A 20711-nucleotide genomic window follows, 5' to 3' on the forward strand; every position below is an offset into this window, starting at 1 on the left:
TTGAAAGTGGTGCCTGTGAAGGATTTCAGGGGCAGCTGAGGGGAAAATGGAAGCTGTGAGGGGACAAATGCTGTCCCTGGGGGTGATGAGGGGAAAAATGGAACCTGTGAGGGGGGTTCGTGAGAAATATGAAGCTTGTGAGGGTCAAATGTTGTCCATGAAGGGGATGAGTGAAGAAATGGCTCCTCTACAGGATTTGAGGGGAAGCTGAGGGGGAAATGGAGCCTGTGAGGGTGATGGAGGAGCAAGGGAGCCCATGAGGGGGAAAATGGAGCCCATGAGGGTGACTGGGGTGGAAATGGCACCTGTGAAGGGAAAAGTGGTGCCTGTGAGGGGACAAATGGAGCCTGTGAGGGCGATGAGGGTGGAAATGGCACCTATGAAGGGTTTGAGGGGCAACTGAGGGAGAAATGGAGGCCCTGAGTGTGATGGAAGGACAATGGAACCCATGAGCGTGACTGAGGTGGAAATGGCATCTGTGAAGGGAAAAGTGGTGCCCGTGAGGGGAACAAATGGTGTCCGTGAGGGGGACGAGGGTGGAAATGGCACCTATGAAGGGTTTGAGGAGCACCTGAGGGGGAAATGGTGCTCACCTGGGCACACCTGGGCTCAGATCCAGCCGCTGTACCAGCACTGCCAGGTCCCTGTGGCACTGAGGGGGCTCAAGAGCCGGGGGGGTCCCTGAGGGGCGCCAGAGATTATGGGGTGGTCCCTGGACACCTCCACCACCAGAGGGCGCCCTGTACCCCACCGAACATGGTGGGGGTCTCTCTATATTGGCTCTGAGGGCATCCCCATGCTCGCTCTGGGAGGGGGGACACAGCCCCAGACCCCCCCAGGACCCCCAAAAACGCGGGGGGAGAATGTTTGTACCCCCCCGAGGGCTCCCCGGGGGCATTTAGCGACCTGCGCGCTCTCTATGGCCCCGCCGAGGAGGACTGAGCTCTATGACCCGCCTGGCCGCTCTGGCCGGCTTGGAGGTCTAAACTTTAGCATTCTCTTGGCCGCTCTGGCCGGCGGGGAGGACTGAACTCTATGATTCCGTGCCTGGCAGTGCCTTGGCGTCTCTATGACCCCCGCGCCGGGGTAGAGCGGCCACTTCCGGTCCCTCCTGCGGGGGGGGACCCGAGCGCCAAGATGGCGCAGGCCCTGTCGGCCGAGGAGTTCCAAAGGATGCAGGTGCGGCCGGGGGCTCCCGGGGGGATCGGGGGGGACCTGGGGAGATTCCCGCGGCTCTGGGGGGTCGGAGAGGGGTCGTGGAAAAGTCATGGGGGGGATCTTCAAGGGTCCTGAGGGGGCTTTTGGGGGGATTCGGGGGAGCCCTGGGGGGCTCGGGGAGGTTTGGGGGGTCCTGAGGGGCGCTGGGCGGGGGTCGGGGGGGTCCTGGGGGGTTTGGGGAGTCGTGGGGGGCTCGGGGAGAGCTGAGGGGGGTCCTGGGGTCGGTTTTGGGGGTCTCTCTGGATGTGTCAGGCTCGGGGGTATCGGGGGATTCTGGAGGTCTTTGGGGGGGTTTAGGGGAGACCTGGAGGGTCCTGAGGGGCTCGGAGGGATCTCGAAAGAACCGAGGATATTTTGGGGGGGGTCTCGGGGGTCTCTTTGCCCCCCAAACCCCCTCGGTGCCCCCCAGGCGCAGCTGCTGGAGCTGCGCACCGAGAACTACCGGCTGTCGGATGAGCTGCGCAAGAACGGCGCCGGTACGGCCTGGGGGGGGAAATTTTGGGATTTTGGGGGGGATTTGGGGGTCCCCAAAAGCTGGGGGGTGGTCTCACAGCCCCCTCCTCACGGCTGTGACCCCCCCAGAGCTGTCGGGGCTGCGGCAGAGGGTGCAGACGTTGGACAGGGACCTGGCCAAGGCCAACAAGGTGAGGATGGACCCCCCCCGAAAAACCCCAAATTCCTCTCGGGACCCCCCCAAAAAACCCCAATTCTCCTCGTGACCCCTCCAGGACCCCCAGATCCCCCCCAAAACCCCCCCAAAATCCCCCTGGGACCCCCCAAAATCCCCCTGGGACCCCCTCAGGACCCCTAAATCCTCCCCAAATCCCCCCAAAGATCCCCCCAGAGCCCTTTTGTGACCCCCAAAATTCCTCTGAGACCCCCAAATTCCCCCCCAGACCCCCCCAAAACCCCTCTGTGACCCCTCCCCTTCTTTTCCAGGCCCTCAGTAAGAGCAAGAAGGCCCAGGTGAGTCCTGGGGGGGAATTTTGGGGGGTCCCAGGGAGATTTTGGGGGGGTCTTGGGGGTGCTTTGGAGTCTCTGGGTGAATTTTGGGGTGTCTGGGGGGCTTCAGGGGTATTTTGGGGGGTCTAGGGTTCATTTCTGGGGGGATCTAGCCAATTTTGGGGTGTCTGACCCCGTTTTGGGGTGTCTGACCCCATTTTTGGTGTGTCTGACCCCATTTTTGAGGTCCCCATCCCGTTTTTGGGGGTCCCCATCCCATTATTGGGGTGTCTGACCCCATTTTTGGTGTGTCTGATCCCATTTTGGGGTGTCTGACCCCATTTTTGGGGTGTCTGATCCCATTTTTGGGGTCCCCATCCCATTTTTGGGGTGTCTGATCTAATTTTGGGGTGTCTGACCCTGTTTTTGGTGTGTCTGACCCCATTTTGGGGTGTCTGATCCCATATTTGGGGTGTCTGGCCCCATTTTTGGGTGTTTGACCCCATTTTTGGTGTGTCTGACCCCATTTTGGGGTGTCCATCCCATTTTTGGTGTGTCTGACCCCATTTTTGGGGTGTCTGACCCCATTTTTGGGGCCCCCATCTCATTTTTGGGGTGTCTGACCCCGTTTTTGGGGTGTCCATCCCATTTTTGGGGTGTCTGATCTCGTTTTTGGTGTGTCTGATCCCATTTTTGGGGTGTCTGACCCCATTTTTGGTGTGTCTAACCCCATTTTTGGGGTGTCTGACCCCATTTTTGGGGTGTCCATCCCATTTTTGGAGTGTCTGACCCCATTTTTGGGGGTCCCCATCCCATTTTTGGGGTGTCTGACCCCATTTTTGGGGTGTCTGACCCGTTTTTTGGGTGTCTGACCCCATTTTTGGGGTGTCTGACCCAATTTTTGGGGTGTCTGACCCCATTTTTGGGGTGTCCATCCCGTTTTTGGGGTGTCTGATCCCATTTTTGGGGTCCCCATCCCATTTTTGGGGTGTCTGACCCCATTTTTGGGGTCCCCATCCCATTTTTGGGGTGTCTGATCCCATTTTTGGGGGGTCCCCAGGAGGTGGAGGCCCTGCTGGGCGAGACCAGGATGCTCCAGGGGAAGCTGCAGAGCCAAGAGGACGATTTCCGCCTGCAGAACAGCACCCTGCTGCGGGAGCTGGCCAAGGTAGACCCCCAAAAACCCCCCAAAATCCCCCCCAAATCCCCCCCAAATCCCCCCTGGGACCCCCAGCACCCTGCTGCGGGAGCTGGCCAAGGTAGACCCCCAAAAACCCCCCAAAATCCCCCCCAAATCCCCCCTGGGACCCCCAGCACCATGCTGCGGGAGCTGGCCAAGGTAGACCCCCAAAAACCCCCCCAAAATCCCCCCCAAAATCCCCCCAAATCCCCCCTGGGACCCCCAGCACTCTGCTGCGGGAACTGGCCAAGGTAGACCCCCCAAAAACCCCCCCAAAATCCCCCCTAATCCTTCCTGGGACCCCCAAAAACCCCCCAAAATCCCCCCCAAATTCCCCCTGGGACCCCCAGCACCCTGCTGCAGGAGCTGGCCAAGGTAGACCCCCAAATCCCCCCCCAAATCCCCCCAAATCCTTCCTGGCACCCCCAAATCCCCCCCAAAATCCCCCCCAAATCCCCCCTGGGACCCCCAGCACCCTGCTGCGGGAGCTGGCCAAGGTAGACCCCCAAAAACCCCCCAAAATCCCCCCAAATCCTTCCTGGGACCCCCAGCACCCTGCTGCAGGAGCTGGGCTAGGTAGACCCCCAAAAACCCCCCAAAATCCCCCCCAAATCCCCCCTGGGACCCCCAAATCCCCCCCAAAATCCCCCCAAATCCCCCCTGGGACCCCCAGCACCCTGCTGCAGGAGCTGGCCAAGGTAGACCCCCAAAATCCCCCCCAAAATCCCCCCCAAATCCCCCCTGGGACCCCCAGCACCCTGCTGCGGGAGCTGGCCAAGGTAGACCCCCAAAAACCCCCCCAAAAACCCCCCCAAAATCCCCCCAAATCACCCCTGGGACCCCCAGCACCCTGCTGCGGGAACTGGCCAAGGTAGACCCCCAAAAACCCCCCCAAAATCCCCCCAAATCCTTCCTGGGACCCCCAAAAACCCCCCCAAAATCCCCCCCAAATTCCCCCTAGGACCCCCAGCACCCTGCTGCGGAAGCTGGCCAAGGTAGACCCCCAAAAAACCCCCAAAATCCCCCCAAATCCTTCCTGGGACCCCCAAATCCCCCCCAAAAACCCCCCCAAATCCCCCCCAAATCCCCCTGGGACCCCCAGCACCGTGCTGTGGGAGCTGGCCAAGGTAGACCCCCAAAATCCCCCCCAAAATCCCCCCCAAAATCCCCCCAAATCCTTCCTGGGACCCCCAAAACCCCCCCAAAATCCCCCCCAAATCCCCCCCAAATCCCCCCTGGGACCCCCAGCACCCTGCTGCAGGAGCTGGCCAAGGTAGACCCCCAAAAATCCCCCAAAACCCCCCAAAATCCCCCCCAAATCCTTCCTGGGACCCCCAAAATCCCCCCCAAATCCCCCCTGGGACCCCCAGCACCCTGCTGCGGGAACTGGCCAAGGTAGACCCCCAAAATCCCCCCCAAAATCCCCCCCAAAATCCCCCCAAATCCCCCCTGGGACCCCCAAATCCCCCCCAAAATCCCCCCCAAAATCCCCCCAAATCCCCCCTGGGACCCCCAGCACCCTGCTGCGGGAGCTGGCCAAGGTAGACCCCCAAAATCCCCCCCAAAATCCCCCCCAAAATCCCCCCCAAATCCTTCCTGGGACCCCAAAATCTCCCCCAGGACATCCAGAATCCCCCAAATCACCTAAAAAAACCCCAAAACGCACCCCCAGAACCCCCAAAAATGGGGTGGGGGTTGGGTTTGGGGTGGGTTTGGGGGGGGTTTGGGGGTCCCTGACCTGGAGTTGTTTTGGGGGTCTCAGGGGAGATTTTGGGGTTGTTTTTGGGGGTCCCCGTGTTGATTTTGGGGTGGATTTTTGGGGTCTCGGGGTTGATTTTGGGGTTGATTTTGGGGGTCCCCGTGTTGATTTTGGGGTGGATTTTTGGGGTCTCGGGGTTGATTTTGGGGTTGTTTTTGGGGGTCCCTGTGTTGATTTTGGGGTGGATTTTGGGGTCTCGGGGTTGATTTTGGGGTTGTTTTTGGGGGTCCCTGTGTTGATTTTGGGGTGGATTTTTGGGGTCCCCCTGTTAATTTTGGGGTTGATTTTGGGGGTCCCCGTGTTGATTTTGGGGTGGATTTTTGGGGTCTCGGGGTTGATTTTGGGGTGGATTTTGGGGGTCTCAGGGGAGATTTTGGGGTGGATTTTTGGTGGTCCCCGTGTTGATTTTGGGGTCTCGGGGTTGATTTTGGGGTTGTTTTTGGGGGTCCCCGTGTTGATTTTGGGGTGGATTTTTGGGGTCCCCGTGTTGATTTTGGGGTGGATTTTTGGGGTCCCCCTGTTAATTTTGGGGAGGGGTCCCCAGCTCTGTGCCCAGATCGAGGGGCTCGAGGAGGAGAACCGGCGGCTGCAGGAGGGGGGGGCGGGGGGAGCCCCCCGAGACCCCCCCGGGACCCCCCCAAATTCGGCCCAGCCCCCCCAGGACGGGGCTGAAGGGGGTGGGGGGGTCCCCCAAAGGTGAGGGGGGGGTCTGGGAGGGATTTTGGGGGGGGTCTCAGGGGAGTTTGGGGGGGGTCTTGGGGGGCTCCTGGAGTGATTTGGGGGGTCTGAATTTTGGGGGTCTGGGGAGGATTTTGGGGGGTCCGGAGGGTTTTTTTGGGGGGAGGGGGCTCTGAGAATTTGGGGGGTTCTGGGGAGGGTTTGGGGGGGCCATCCCTAAAATTTGGGGGGTGGGGGGAGATTTTTGGGGGGGTCTTGGGGTATTTTTTGGGTGGGGGGAAGCTCTGAGATTTTGGGGGGGGGTCTCAGAGGGTCTTTGGGTTCCAAAAATTCTTGGGTGGGGGGAGGGGGGGGCGGTTTGGGGGTCTCAGGTGGGTTTGGGGGGGGGGGAGGGGCTGGCTCTGATACCCCTCCCCCACTCCCAGCCCCCTCAGAGCCCCCCCAAAAAGAGAAAGAAGAGGAGGGGGGAGGGGGCGATGCCCCCCCCAGGGACCCCCCCAGCACCCCCTGCCCAGGTAGGGGGGATTTGGGGGGGGGTCTGGGGGCGATTTTGGGGGATTTTGGGGGGTCTGGGGCTTTTTGGGGGGTTTGGGGGGGAATTTTTGGGAGAGGAATAAATTGAGGGGGGGGGTCAGGGATATTTTGGGGGGTTTTGGGGTCTTTTGGGGGGGGGTCTCAAGGGGGGTTTTGGGGGTTGGAATAAATTTGGGGGATTTTTGGGGGGGGGTCTGTGGTTTTTTTTGGGGGGGGGAATCTGAGGAGATTTTGGGGGGAAATTTGGGATTTTGAGGGATGAAGAATTTTGGGGGAGGGGGTGGGATTTTGGGGAGGGGTCTCACGTGGGGGTCTCTTGCAGGCAGAGGTGGCTCAGCTGCAGGAGGAGGTGGCCAAGGTGAGGAAGGGGAAATTTGGGTGGGATTTGGGATTTTTTGGGTGGGATTTGGGATTTTTTTGGGTGGGATTTGGGGTTTTTTGGGGGGATTTGGGATTTTTGGGTGGGATTTGGGATTTTTTGAGTGAGATTTTGGGATTTTTGGGTGGGATTTGAGATTTTTTTGGGTGGGATTTGGGGTTTTTTGGGTGGGATTTGGGATTTTTTGGGGGGATTTGGGATTTTTTGGGTGGGATTTGGGATTTTTTGGGGGGATTTGGGGTTTTTTGGGGGGATTTGGGGTTTTTTGGTGGGATTTTTGTTTTTTTGGGGGGATTTGGGATTTTTTGGGTGGGATTTGGGATTTTTTTGAGTGAGATTTTGGGATTTTTGGGTGGGATTTGGGATTTTTTGGGTGGGATTTGGGATTTTTTGGGGGGATTTGGGGCTTTTGGGGGGGGATTTGGGGTTTTTTGAGTGAGATTTTGGGATTTTTGGGTGGGATTTGGGATTTTTTGCGTGGGATTTGGGATTTTTTTGGGTGGGATTTGGGGTTTTTTGGGTGAGATTTTGGGATTTTTGGGTGGGATTTGGGATTTTTTGGGTGGGATTTGGGATTTTTTGGGTGGGATTTGGGTTTTTTTGGGGGGGATTTGGGGCTTTTGGGGGGGATTTGGGATTTTTTGGGTGGGATTTGGGGTTTTTGGGGGGGATCTGGGATTTTTTGGGTGGGATTTGGGAATTTTGGGGGGATTTGGGATTTTTTTGGGTGGGATTTGGGATTTTTTTGGGTGGGATTTGGGATTTTTGGGTGGGATTTGGGATTTTTGGGTGGGATTTGGGATTTTTTGGGTGGGATTTGGGATTTTTTGGGGGGATTTGGGGTTTTTTGGGTGGGATTTGGGGTTTTTTTGAGTGAGATTTTTGGTTTTTTGGGGGGGATTTGGGGTTTTTTTGGGTGGGATTTGGGTTTTTTTTGGGTGGGATTTGGGATTTTTGAGTGGGATTTTTATTTTTTTGGGGGGATTTGGGATTTCAAGGAGGATTTCAACGTCTCCAGGGGGATTTTGGGAAGAATTTGGGGCGAAATTTTGGGATTTTGGGGGGGGCCTCAAAGTGCTGCCCCCTCTCAATTTTGTGCCCCCCACCCCAAATTTCCCAGCTGACAGAGGAGCTGCAGGAACAGCGGGAAAGGTGAGAATTTGGCATCATTTTGGGGCATTTTTGGATTTTTTCCTTGCCTTTTTTCCCTCCTTTCCCCCCATTTTCCCCAATTTCCCCATTTTCCCCCATTTCCCCCCAAGTCCTCCCCATTTTTTGCCTTTTTTTCCTCATTTCCCCCCAAATTTTAACCAATTTTTCCTAATTTCCCCCTTTTTTTGCCCATTTTTCCTTCTTTTCCCTCATTTCCCCCCAAATTTCCCCCATTTTTCCCCATTTTCTCTCATTTTCCCCCTATTTCTCCAATTTTTTCCCATTTTTTCCCCATTTCCCCCAATTTTTTTCCCATTTTCTCTCATTTTCCCCTATTTTTCTCCAATTTCCCCCCTTTTTTTGCCCATTTTTGCCCATTTTTGCCCATTTTTGCCCATTTTCCCCTGTTTTTTCCCCAGTTTTCTGCACCTGCAGGAGGAGAAGGAGGCGCTGCTCCAGGAGAGCCGGTGGGGATTGGGGAATTTTGGGGTATTTTGGGGGATTTTGGGGGATTTTGGAGGATTTTGGGGAATTTTGGAGGATTTTGGGGGGAAATTTGGGGAATTTTGGGGGATTTTGGGGGATTTTGGGGGGAAATTTGGGGGATTTTGGGGAAATTTGGGGGATTTTGGGGGATTTTGGGGAATTTTTGGGGATTTTGGGGGGAAATTTGGGGAATTTGGGGAATTTTGGGGGATTTTGGGGATTTTTGGGGATTTTGGGGGGAAATTTGGGGGATTTTGGGGGGAAATTTGGGGAATTTTGGGGGATTTTGGGGGATTTTGGGGGATTTTGGGGGGAAATTTGGGGCTCTCAGGGGAATTTTGGGTTCCAGGTGGTTTTGGGGTGGTTTTTGGGGTATCCCTGATGTTTTTGGGGTGGTTTGGGATATTTTGGGGTGGTTTGGGAGGTTTTTTAGGGTGTCCCTAATTGTTTTTGGGGTACTTTGGGGTGTCCTTGGGTGTTTTGGGGTGTCCCCTGATGTCTTTGGGGTGTCCCAGATGATTTTTGGGGTGTTCCTGATGGTTTTGGGGATGTTTTGGGGTGTCCCTGATGGTTTTGGGGTGTCTCTGGGGTGTTTTGGGGTGGTTTTGGGGTGTCCCAGGTGGATTTTGGGACATCCCTGATGGTTTTGGGGTGTTTGGGGTGTCCCTGATGTCTTTGGGGTATTTTGGGGTGTCCCCGATGGTTTTGGGGTGTCTTTGGGGTATCCCAGGATGTTTTTGGGGTGTTTGTGGTGTCCCTGACGATATTTTGGGATGTTTTGGGGTGTCCCAGATGTCTTTGGGGTACTTTGGGGTTTTTGGGGTGTCCCTGATGTTTTGGGGTGTCTTTGGGGTGTCCCTGATGTTTTGGGGTGTCTTTGGGGTGTTTGGGGTGTCCCTGATGTCTTTGGGGTGTTTTGGGGTGTCCCTGATGTTTCGGGCTGTCTTTGGGCTGTCTTTGGGGTGTCCCTGATGTTTCGGGCTGTCTTTGGGGTGTTTCGGGGTGTCCCTGATGTCTTTGGGGTGTCCCTGATGTTTCGGGGTGTCCCTGATGTTTTGGGGTGTCCTTGATGATTTTTGGGGTGTCCCTGATGGTTCGGGGTGTCCCTGATGTTTTGGGGTGTCTTTGGGCTGTCTTTGGGGTGTCCCTGATGATTTTTGGGGTGTCCCTGATGGTTCGGGGTGTCCCTGATGGTTCGGGGTGTCCTTGGGCTGTCTTTGGGATGTTTTGGGGTGTCCCTGGTGTTTTGGGGTGTCCCTGATGTTTCGGGGTGTCCTTGGGCTGTCTTTGGGCTGTCTTTGGGGTGTCCCTGATGTTTTGGGGTGTCCCTGATGTTTCGGGCTGTCTTTGGGGTGTTTTGGGGTGTCCCTGGTGTTTTGGGGTGTCCCTGATGTCTTTGGGGTGTCCCAGATGATTTTTGGGGTGTCCCTGATGGTTTGGGCTGTCTTTGGGCTGTCTTTGGGCTGTGTTTGGGGTGTCCCTGATGTTTTGGGGTGTCCCTGATGTTTTGGGGTGTCCTTGGGCTGTCTTTGGGGTGTTTTGGGGGTGTCCCTGATGTTTCAGGGTGTCCTTGGGCTGTCTTTGGGGTGTTTTGGGGTGTCCCTGATGTTTCGGGGTGTCCTTGGGCTGTCGCAGGGCGCGGCAGGAGGCGCAGGCGCAGCAGGAGCTGCAGCAGCTGCAGGAGCTGCAGGCTCGGGGCCGGCGGCTGCAGCAGGAGCTGGAGGCGGCCACCAAGGTGGGGATGGGACCCTATAGGGACCCTAGAGAGACCCTAGAGACCCTATAGAGACCTACAGACCCTATAGATCCCATAGAGACCCTACAGACCCTATAGAGACCCTACAGACCCTATAGAGACCCCAGAGACCCCATAGAGACCTACAGACCCTATAGGGACCCCATAGAGACCCTACAGACCCTATAGAGACCCTACAGATCCCATAGAGACCCTACAGACCCTATAGAGACCCCAGAGACCCCATAGAGACCTACAGACCCTATAGGGACCCCATAGAGACCCTACAGACCCTATAGAGACCCTACAGATCCCATAGAGACCCTACAGACCCTATAGAGACCTACAGACCCTATAGGGACCCTATAGAGACCCCAGAGACCCCATAGAGACCCTAGAGACCCCATAGAGACCTACAGACCCCATAGAGACCCCAGAGACCCCATAGAGACCCAATAGAGACCCTAGAGACCCCATAGAGATCCTACAGACCCTATAGAGACCCTACAGACCCCGTAGAGACCCTATAGATCCCATAGAGACCCTGCAGACCCCATAGGGACCCTACAGACCCCATAGGGACCCTAGAGACCCCATAGAGACCCTAGAGACCCTATAGAGACCCCATAGAGACCCTAGAGACCCTATAGAGACCCTAGAGACCCCATAGAGACCCTATAGAGACCTACAGACCCCATAGAGACCCTAGAGACCCTACAGACCCTACAGACCCTATAGAGATCCTACAGACCCTATAGAGACCCTACAGACCCTATAGACACCCTACAGACCCTATAGACACCCTACAGACCCTATAGCTCCTATAGAGACCATATACACCCTATAGAGACCCTATAGATCCCATAGAGACCCTGCAGACCCCATAGAGACCCTGCAGACCCCATAGAGACCCCATAGAGACCCTACAGACCCCATAGGGACCCTACAGACCCCATAGGGACCCTATAGACCCTATAGAGACCCTACAGACCCTACAGACCTCACTGGGACCCTACAGACCCTATAGAGACCTACAGACCCTATAGGAACCCCATAGAACCACACAGAGACCCCATAGAGACCCCACAGAACCCCACAGGGACCCCACAGGACCCCTGGGTGACCCCGGGGCGGGTTTGAGCTGGTTTGGGGTTTTTTTGGGGTGTTTGAGGGCTGGGTTTGGGGTATTTATGGGCTGTTTTTTGGGATGTTTTGGGGGTGTTTTTGGGGTGCTTATGGGCTGGGTTTGAGGTGTTTTTGGGGTGTTTTGGGGCTGTTTTTGGGGTGGTTTTGGGGTGTTTATGGGCTGGTTTTGGGGTGTTTATGGGCTGTTTTTTGGGGTGGTTTTGGGGTGCTTATGGGCTGGGTTTGGGGTGTTTTTGGGGTGTATATGGGCTGTTTTTGGGGTGTTGTTTTTGGGATGTTTTTGGGGTGGTTTTGGGGTGTTGATTTTGGGGTGTTTTGGGCTGTTTATGGGGTGTTTATGGGCTGTTTTTTGGGGTGTTTTTGGGGTATTTATGGGCTGTTTTTGGGGTGTTTTGGGGCAGGCCCAGGGGGGGCTGCGGGAGCTGAGCGAGGCCCAGGCCCGGGAGCTGCAGGACAGCCGGAGCCAGAGGGAGAGCCTGGAGAGAGAGCTGCAGGTATGGGGGGGATTTGGGGGGGTCTGGGTGGGATTTGGGGGTTCCTGGAGGGGTTTGGGGGGATCCTGGGGGGGATTTGGGGGATTTGGGGGACTCCTGGGAGGAGTTTTGGGGGTGCTGGAGGAGTTTGGGGTCTCTTCCAGGGGGGTTTGGGGGGGAATTTGGGGGTCCTGGGGAGGGTTGGGGGATTTGGGGGGGTCCTGGGAGGGATTTGTGAGATTTGAGGGGGGTCCTGGGGGGGATTGGGGGAGGAATTGGGGGTCCTGGGAGGGATTTGGGGGATCTGGAGAGGTCCTGGAGGGGATTTTGGGGGATTTGGGGGGGATCCTGGGTGGGTCCTGGAGGGGTTTGGGGGTTCCTGAGGGGGTTTGGGGGGGTCCCCAAGCAGATTTTGAGGTTCCCAGGGGTTTTTGGGGGGTCCCCAGGAAGATTTTGGGGGTCCTGGGGAGTTGTTTGGGGTCCCAGGGGGTTTTTTGGGGGGGTCCCCATGGATCTTTTGGGGTGCCCCAGGTGTGCTCAGGTGAGCGGGAGGAGCTGCGTCAGCGCCTGCACGAGGCCGAGGCCGCCCAGGTGACCCCAAAATCCCCCCCTGAGACCCCTCCCCACTTTTGGGGTCCCCCCCAAAACATCGGGGACCCCCCAAAATCTCCCCATCCCCAGGAGAGGCTGCGGGAGGAGCAGGAGCAGCAGCGGGGGCAGCTCCAGGTCAGCGGGGCCGGGGGGATTTGGGGGAAATTTGGGGGATTTTGGGGAAAATTTGGGGAAAATTTGGGAGTAAATTTTGGGGAGATTTGAGGTAATTTTGGGGGTAAATTTGGGGGTAAATTTGGGGGATTTTGGGGTAAATTTGGGGGATTTTGGGTAAAATTTGGGGAAAATTTGGGAGTAAATTTTGAGGAGATTTGAGGTAATTTTGGGGATAAATTTGGGGGTAAATTTGGGGGATTTTGGGGTAAATTTGGGGGATTTTGGGGTAAATTTGGGGGATTTTGGAGAAAATTTGGGGAAAATTTGGGAGTAAATTTTGGGGAGATTTGAGGTCATTTTGGGGGTAAATTTGGGGGTAAATTTGGGGGATTTTGGGGTAAATTTGGGGGATTTTGGGGTAAATTTGGGGGATTTTGGGTAAAATTTGGGGAAAATTTGGGAGTAAATTTTGAGGAGATTTGAGGTAATTTTGGGGATAAATTTGGGGGTAAATTTGGGGGATTTTGGGGTAAATTTGGGGGATTTTGGGGTAAATTTGGGGGATTTTGGAGAAAATTTGGGGAAAATTTGGGAGTAAATTTTGGGGAGATTTGAGGTCATTTTGGGGGTAAATTTGGGGGTAAATTTGGGGGATTTTGGGGTAAATTTGGGGGATTTTGGGGTAAATTTGGGGGATTTTGGAGAAAATTTGGGGAAAATTTGGGAGTAAATTTTGGGGAGATTTGAGGTCATTTTGGGGGTAAATTTGGGGGTAAATTTGGGGGATTTTGGGGTAAATTTGGGGGATTTTGGGGTAAATTTGGGGGATTTTGGAGAAAATTTGGGGAAAATTTGGGAGTAAATTTTGGGGAGATTTGAGGTCATTTTGGGGGTAAATTGGGGGGTAAATTTGGGGGATTTTGGGGTAAATTTGGGGGATTTTGGGGAAAATTTGGGGGATTTTGGGGAAAATTTGGGGAAAATTTGGGAGTAAATTTTGGGGAGATTTGAGGTCATTTTGGGGGTAAATTTGGGGGTAAATTTGGGGGATTTTGGGGTAAATTTGGGGGATTTTGGGGTGAATTTGGGGGATTTTGGAGAAAATTTGGGGAAAATTTGGGAGTAAATTTTGGGGAGATTTGAGGTCATTTTAGGGGTAAATTTGGGGGATTTTGGGGTAAATTTGGGGGATTTTGGGTAAAATTTGGGAGAAATTTGGGAGTAAATTTTGGGGAGATTTGAAGTAATTTTGGGGGTAAATTTGGGGGATTTTGGGGTAAATTTGGGGGATTTTGGGGAAAATTTGGGAGAAATTTGGGAGTAAATTTTGGGGAGATTTGAAGTAATTTTGGGGTAAATTTGGGGGATTTTGGAGTAAATTTTGTGGGATTTTAGGGAGATTTGGGTAAATTTGGGGGGATTTTGGGTAAACTTTGGGGATTTGAGGTAAATTTGGGGGGGATTTTGGGGGTGTTGTTTTTGGGGTGCTTATTGGGATGGTTTTGGGATTTCCAGATTGTCCCCAAATGTCTCAAAATGTCCCCAAATTGCCCCGGACTGACACCAAAATGTCCCCAAATGTCCTCAAATTGTCCCCAAACATTCCCAAATGTCCCCAGACTTTTCCAAATTGTCCCCGAATGTCCCCAAAATGACCTTAAATGTCCCCAGACATTTCAAGGTTGTCCCCAAATGTCCCCAAATGTCCCCCCAGGAAGAGCTGGGGCAGCTGCGGGCGGCGCTGGGGGAGGAGCAGCGGCTGCGGGAGCTGAGCGAGGCCGAGGGACGTGCCCTGAGACAGGTGGGACCCCAAAATCTCCTCAAAAAACCCCAAAATTTTCTAAGCCAGGCCCATCATCCCCCTAAACGGCCCCCAAACCCCTTAAATAGCCCCAAAACAGCCCCCAAAAATCCCCAAAATAGCCCCAAAATTGCCCTGAACACCCTAAACCAGCCTCAAAACAGCCCCAAAATCCCCTGAAATAGCCCCAAAATCCCCTAAAACAGCCCCAAAATCTCCTAAAATAGCCCCAAACAGTCCCAAAATCTCCTGAAACACCCCCAAAACCCCCCAAAAGCCCCCAAATCCTGTAACCTCCCCCCAAAAATCCCCCCCAAATCCCCTAAACCCCTCCAAAATCCCCCTGAAACACTCAAAAAATCCCCCAAAATCTCCCAAAATCCCCCAAAATATCCCACAAACCCCTCGAAAATCCCCCAAAATCCTCTCAAACCTCCTCAAAAATCCCCTGAAATCCCCCAAACCCCTAAAACTCCCCCCAGGAGCTGAAGGACGTGCGGGACGGGCAGCGCATCCTGGAGAAGAAAGGCAGCGCCGCCGTGAGCGACCCCCGGGGGGGGGCTCTGGGGACACCCCGAAACTTTTGGGGACCCCCCCAGGGATTTGGGGGTTCCCCAAACATCCCCCAAACCCCCCAAATTTTCCTCCCCCAGCTGAAGGATCTGAGGAGGCAGCTGCAGCTGGAGAGGCGCCGGGGGGAGCGGCTGCAGGAGCGGCTGCAGGAGCTGCTGGTGCCCAGCAGGGCCCGCTCGGGTCAGGGGGGGTCTGGGGAGGGGACCCCGAAATTGGGGGAGGGGAGACCCCGAAATTGGGGGAGGGGAGACCCCGAAATTGGGGGAGGGGAGACCCCGAAATTGGGGGACCCCGGAATTTGGGGAGGGGACCCCGGAATTTGGGGAGGGGACCCCGGCATTGGGTATGAAGGGACCTCGGAATTGGGATGGGGGGGACCCCGGAATTTGGGGAGGGGGACCCCGAAATTTGGGGAGGGGAGACCCCGAAATTTGGGGAGGGGAGACCCCGAAATTGGGGGAGGGGAGACCCCGAAATTGGGGGAGGAGAGACCCCGAAATTGGGGGACCCTGGAATTTGGGGAGGGGACCCCGGCATTGGGGATGAAGGGACCTCGGAATTGGGATGGGGGGGACCCCGGAATTTGGGGAGGGGAGACCCCGAAATTGGGGGAGGGGAGACCCCGAAATTTGGGGAGGGGAGACCCCAAAATTGGGGGAGGGGAGACCCCAAAATTGGGGGACCCAGGAATTTGGGGAGGGGACCCTGGAATTGGGGATGAAGGGACCTCGGAATTGGGATGGGGGGGACCCCGGAATTTGGGGAGGGAGACCCCGAAATTTGGGGAGGGGAGACCCTGAAATTTGGGGAGGGGAGACCCCGAAATTGGGGGACCCAGGAATTTGGGGAGGGGACCCTGGAATTGGGGATGAAGGGACCTCGGAATTGGGATGGGGGGGACCCCGGAATTTGGGGAGGGGACCCCGGAATTTGGGGAGGGGAGACCCCGAAATTTGGGGAGGGGAGACCCCGAAATTTGAGGACCCTGGAATTTGGGGAGGGGACCCTGGAATTGGGGATGAAGGGACCTCGGAATTGGGATGGGGGGGACCCCGGAATTTGGGGAGGGAGACCCCGAAATTTGGGGAGGGGAGACCCCGAAATTGGGGGACCCCGGAATTTGGGATGGGAGGACCTTGGAATTTGGGGATGAAGGGACCTTGGAATTGGGATGGGGGGGACCCTGGAATTTGGGGAGGGGACCCTGGAATTGGGGGGACCCCAAAGTTGGGGGGGACCCTGCAATCTGGTGGGACCCCGAAATTGGGGTGGATGGGAGGAGCCCGGAATTTGGGGAGGGGACCCTGGAATTGGGGATGAAGGGACCTCGGAATTGGGATGGGAGGACCTTGGAATTTGGGGAGGGGGAACCCCAAAATTGGGGGGGGGACACCATGGAATCTTGGGGGGAAAGACTCTGGAATTTGGGGAGAGGATCCCTAAATCTGGGGGGGGGGGGAGGGACCCCGAAATTTGGGGAGGGGGGAAGTCCAGAATGGGTCCTTGATGGTATTTCGGGTTTGCTGATGGAGTTTGGGGTCTCTGATACGTTTTGGGGGTCCCCAGGTGGATTTTGGGGTCCCAGGTGGGTTTTAGGGGGTCCCTGATGGGTTTTGGGGGTCCCCAGGTGGATTTTGGGGTCCCTGAGGGGATTTTGGAGGGTCCCTGATGGGTTTTGGGGGTCCCTGATGAGTTTTGGGGGTCCTCAGGTGCATTTTGGGGTTCCAGGTGGGAATCTGGGGGGGTTCCTGAGGGGATTTTGGGGGGTCCCTGATGGGTTTTGGGGTCCCTGAGGGGATTTTGGGGGTCCCCAGGTGGATTTTGGGGTCCCTGAGGGGATTTTGGGGGATCCCTGATGAGTTTTGGGGGTCCCCAGGTGGATTTTGGGGTCCCTGAGGGGATTTTGGGGGATCCCTGATGAGTTTTGGGGGTCCCCAGGTGGATTTTGGGGTCCCTGAGGGGATTTTGGGGGGTCCCTGATGAGTTTTGGGGGTCCCCAGGTGGATTTTGGGGTCCCTGAGGGGATTTTGGGGGGTCCCTGATGGGTTTTGGGGTCCCTGAGGGGATTTTGGGGGATCCCTGATGAGTTTTGGGGGTCCCCAGGTGGATTTTGGGGTCCCTGAGGGGATTTTGGGGGGTCCCTGATGAGTTTTGGGGGTCCCCAGGTGGATTTTGGGGTCCCTGAGGGGATTTTGGGGGGTCCCTGATGGGTTTTGGGGTCCCTGAGGGGATTTTGGGGGGTCCCTGATGGGTTTTGGGGTCCCCCCAGGGCTGGAGGAGCTGGGGCTGGACGGAGGCTCCTCCCCAGGGCGGGGCCCGGGCGGGGACAGCAGCTCCGTGTCCTCATTGGGCCGCGATGGCTCCGCCCCCGGCAGCACCAAGGTGGGCGGGGCCTCATGGAACGGGAGGGGGTGGGGCTTAGGGAAAAGGGGCGTGGTCTCAGGGACAGGAAGTGGGAGCGGGGAATGGGCGTGGTTTGTGTGGGTGGGGTCATGTGGGTGTGGTTTTGTGGGCGTGGCTTAACAGGGTTTAAGTGGGAGTGTGGCTTAGTTGGGTGTGGCTTAAGAGGGTGTGGTTTAGTTAAGGCGTGGCTTAATTGGGGTAACGACTTAGGGGTGTGGTTTGGGTGCTAATTGGGGGTGTGGCCACGTGTGGGCATGGCTTTAAGGGGTGTGGCTTAAGAGGGTGTGACATGGTAGGCGTGGCTTAATTAAAATATGTATTTTGGGGTGTTGCATAGATGGGTGCAACCAAATGGGGGTGTGGCTTAAAAGGGTGTGGCAGGTGGGTGTGGCTTAACTACAGCACAGTTATGTGGGGTGTGACTTGATTGTGGGCGTGGTTTGGGTGTGACCAAACGGGTGTGGCATGAGTGGGTGTGGCTTAATTAGAGCACAACTTTGGCGTGGCTTGATTAGGGGCGTGGCCTGTGACCAAAAGGGTGTGGCTTAAGAGGGTGTGCCATTGTGGGCGTGGCTTTGCTGTAACCCGCTATGGGTGTGGCTTCGAGGCACTGCCCAATGTGGGCGTGGCCATTTCCCCCCTTTCCCTTTATGAACCATGGGGAGGGCGGAGCTCTGTTGGGCGTGGTCTGACGGGCTGTGGCCCCGCCCCCGGCCCCGCCCCCGGCACAGTCGGGCTCGGGCAGCCCCGGGGGTGGCAGCGCCGGGGGGGTCCCGGCTGGGGGGGGCCTGTCCCCGGCAGAGGTGGCCGAGCTGTTCCAGAGGCTGGCCCAGAGCCAGCAGGAGCGCTGGCTGCTGGAGGAGAAGGTACTGGGAGCACTGGGAGGGACTGGGAGGGCATTTAGAGGGACTGGGAGGGGATTGGGAGGGACTGGGAGGGACTGGGATGGGATTGGGAAAGACTGGGAGGGACTGGGAGGGGATTGGAAGGGACTGGGAGGGACTGGGATGGGATTGGGAGAGACTGGGAGGGACTGGGAGGGGATTGGGATAAACTGGGATGGACTGGGATAAGCTGGGAGGGGACTGAGAGGGACTGGGATGGACTGGGAGGGTATTTTGGGGCATTGGGAGGGACTGGGATGGACTGGGATAAACTGGGAGGGGACTGGGAGGGATTTTAACCAAACTGGGATGGATTGGGAGGGTATTTGGGCACTGGGAGGGACTGGGAGCACTGGGAGGGGATTGGGAGGGACTGGGAGGGACTGGGAGGGTATTTTGGGGCATTGGGATGGACTGGGATAAACTGGGAGGGGACTGAGATGGACTGGGATGGACTGGGAGGGTATTTTGGGGCATTGGGATGGACTGGGATAAACTGGGAGGGGACTGGGAGGGATTTTAACCAAACTGCGATGAATTGGGAGGGATTTTGGGCACTGGGAGGGACTGGGAGCACTGGGGGGAGATTGGGAGGGACTAGGAGGGACTGGGAGGGGATTGGGAGGGACTGGGATGGACTGGGAGGGGATTGGGAGGGACTGGGAGGGACTGGGAGGGGATTGGGAAAGACTGGGAGGGACTGGGATGGGATTGGGAAGGACTGGGAGGGACTGGGATGGGATTGGGATAAACTGGGATGGACTGGGATAAACTGGGAGGGGACTGAGATGGACTGGGATGGACTGGGAGGGTATTTTGGGGCATTGGGATGGACTGGGATAAACTGGGAGGGGACTGGGATGGACTGGGATAAACTGGGAGGGGACTGGAGGGATTTTAACCAAACTGGGATGGATTGGGAGGGTATTTGGGGCACTGGGAGGGACTGGGAGCACTGGGAGGGATGGTGTGGGTGTGTCGCACCTGGTGCCGCTCACCTGCAGCTCCCCGGGCAGGTGAGGCACCTGGAGGTGTCGAGCGCATCCATGGCCGAGGATCTGTGCAGGAAGAGCGCCATCATCCAGAGCTTCGTGAGGGACAGCCGCACAGGTGAGGCCACCTGGGCTCACCTGGGCTCACCTGGGCTCACCTGGGCTCACCTGGGCCAGCTGGGCTCACCTGGGCTCACCTGGGCCTCATCTGGCAGCTGGTACCTGTTACAGCTGTGCCCTCACCTGGCACTGCTCTCACCTCTTGCACCTGGGCCTCACTGGTCCCTCACCTGGCACCCCACCCATGTGGTCCTTTGTACCTGTCCCTCTCACCTGGGCCTCACCTGTCTCAGTCTCGTGTGTCCCAGTCCAACCTGTCACCTGACCCTCACCTGTCCCAGTCTCACCTGTCCCAGTCTCACCTGTCTCACCTGTCCCTTCTCACCTGTCCCTCACCTGTCCCTCACCTGTCCCTCACTGTCTCTCACCTGTCTCACCTATCCCCTCTCACCTGTCTCCTCTCACCTGTCCCCTCTCACCTGTCCCTCACCTGTCCTTCACCTGTCCTTCACCTGTCCCTCACTGTCCCTCACTGTCTCTCACCTGTCTCACCTGTCCCCTCTCACCTGTCTCACCTGTCCCTCACCTGTCCCAGTCTCACCTGTCCCCTCTCACCTGTCCCCTCTCACCTGTCCCTCACCTGTCTCACCTGTCTCTCACCTGTCCCAGTCTCACCTGTCCCTTCTCACCTGTCCCTCACCTGTCTCTCACCTGTCCGCAGAGGCCGCGGGTCCCGCGGGGCCGGCGCGGCGTGGGGCGGGGCCGGGGCCAGGTGAGGAGGGGCTGCGGGAGATGAACAAGAAGCTGCAGAACCTCCTGGAGGAGCAGCTGACCAAGAACCTGCACCTGGCACAGGTGAGGGGGCGGGGCCAGGCCTAAAGGAGGTGTGGCTTCTGGGAAAGGGGTGCAGCCTCTTAAAGAGGCATGGTTTTAAAATGGGTGTGGTCTCAGAATGGGTGTGGCTGTAGGGTGAGGGTGTGGCTTTTGGGGTGGAGCTCAGTGGGGGCATGGTTTGATTTGGGGTGTGGCAGAAGCTATGACATCACTGAGTTTATGGACATGAAAGAAGGGGTTAAAGTGGAGGTGGGGCTTTCAGCTCTGGGCGTGACCATTCTAAGGGCGTGGCCTCGTGCAGTGGGCGTGGTCTCTACCCCTCTCATTCCCCCCTTTCCAGGACCTGGAGTCCCTGTCCCAGGAGCTGGCACAGCTCAGGAAGGAACAGGCAACCCCCCCGGGACCCCCCTGAGGGGCGGGGCCTCTCTTGGTGGGCGGGGCCTCGCCCTCTGCCCCCCCGCAGGCTCCGCCCCCCGGCCGGGGCGCTGCTGCGGGGGAGATGTTGCCCCTTTAAGGAAGGTGTGGGCCCCTCCGGCATTGCTGCTTTAAGGCCGGACGGTTCTTTACATGGCGTTGCCCCTTTAAGGGTGGGCGGGGCTCCCTGGAGGGCGTTTCCCTTTTAAGCGCGAGGGCGGTTCCCGCCGCGGGTTTGCCCCTTTAAGGAGAACGTGGTCCCGACTCTGGCGTTGCCCGTTTAAGGGGGTCCCGCATGCGCCCCCCTCTCCCCCAATAAACCCGATGTGAATCGCTGCCTGTGACGTCATTTCACTGTTT

The 20711-nt window shown here is 56.8% G+C and overlaps 1 protein-coding gene across 1 annotated transcript; it reads left to right on the plus strand.

Annotated features, from left to right (window-relative positions):
* Positions 1 to 1036: 1036 nt before the first annotated feature.
* On the plus strand, positions 1037 to 20687 carry GRIPAP1 (GRIP1 associated protein 1). The gene is made up of 22 exons (XM_059872440.1): positions 1037 to 1179; positions 1628 to 1694; positions 1801 to 1862; positions 2158 to 2184; positions 3221 to 3328; positions 5644 to 5786; positions 6183 to 6292; positions 6638 to 6669; positions 7811 to 7842; positions 8262 to 8309; positions 9964 to 10063; positions 11611 to 11703; positions 12214 to 12273; positions 12364 to 12408; positions 14105 to 14191; positions 14674 to 14730; positions 14845 to 14944; positions 17034 to 17146; positions 17899 to 18033; positions 19068 to 19161; positions 19825 to 19958; positions 20278 to 20687. Exons 1-22 carry the CDS (start codon positions 1138 to 1140, stop codon positions 20347 to 20349), a joined length of 1761 nt encoding a protein of 586 aa, XP_059728423.1. The 5' UTR covers positions 1037 to 1137; the 3' UTR covers positions 20350 to 20687.
* Positions 20688 to 20711: the final 24 nt, after the last annotated feature.

This window comes from Haemorhous mexicanus, chromosome 35, assembly GCF_027477595.1.
Source record: "Haemorhous mexicanus isolate bHaeMex1 chromosome 35, bHaeMex1.pri, whole genome shotgun sequence".
Taxonomy (NCBI): domain Eukaryota; kingdom Metazoa; phylum Chordata; class Aves; order Passeriformes; family Fringillidae; genus Haemorhous; species Haemorhous mexicanus.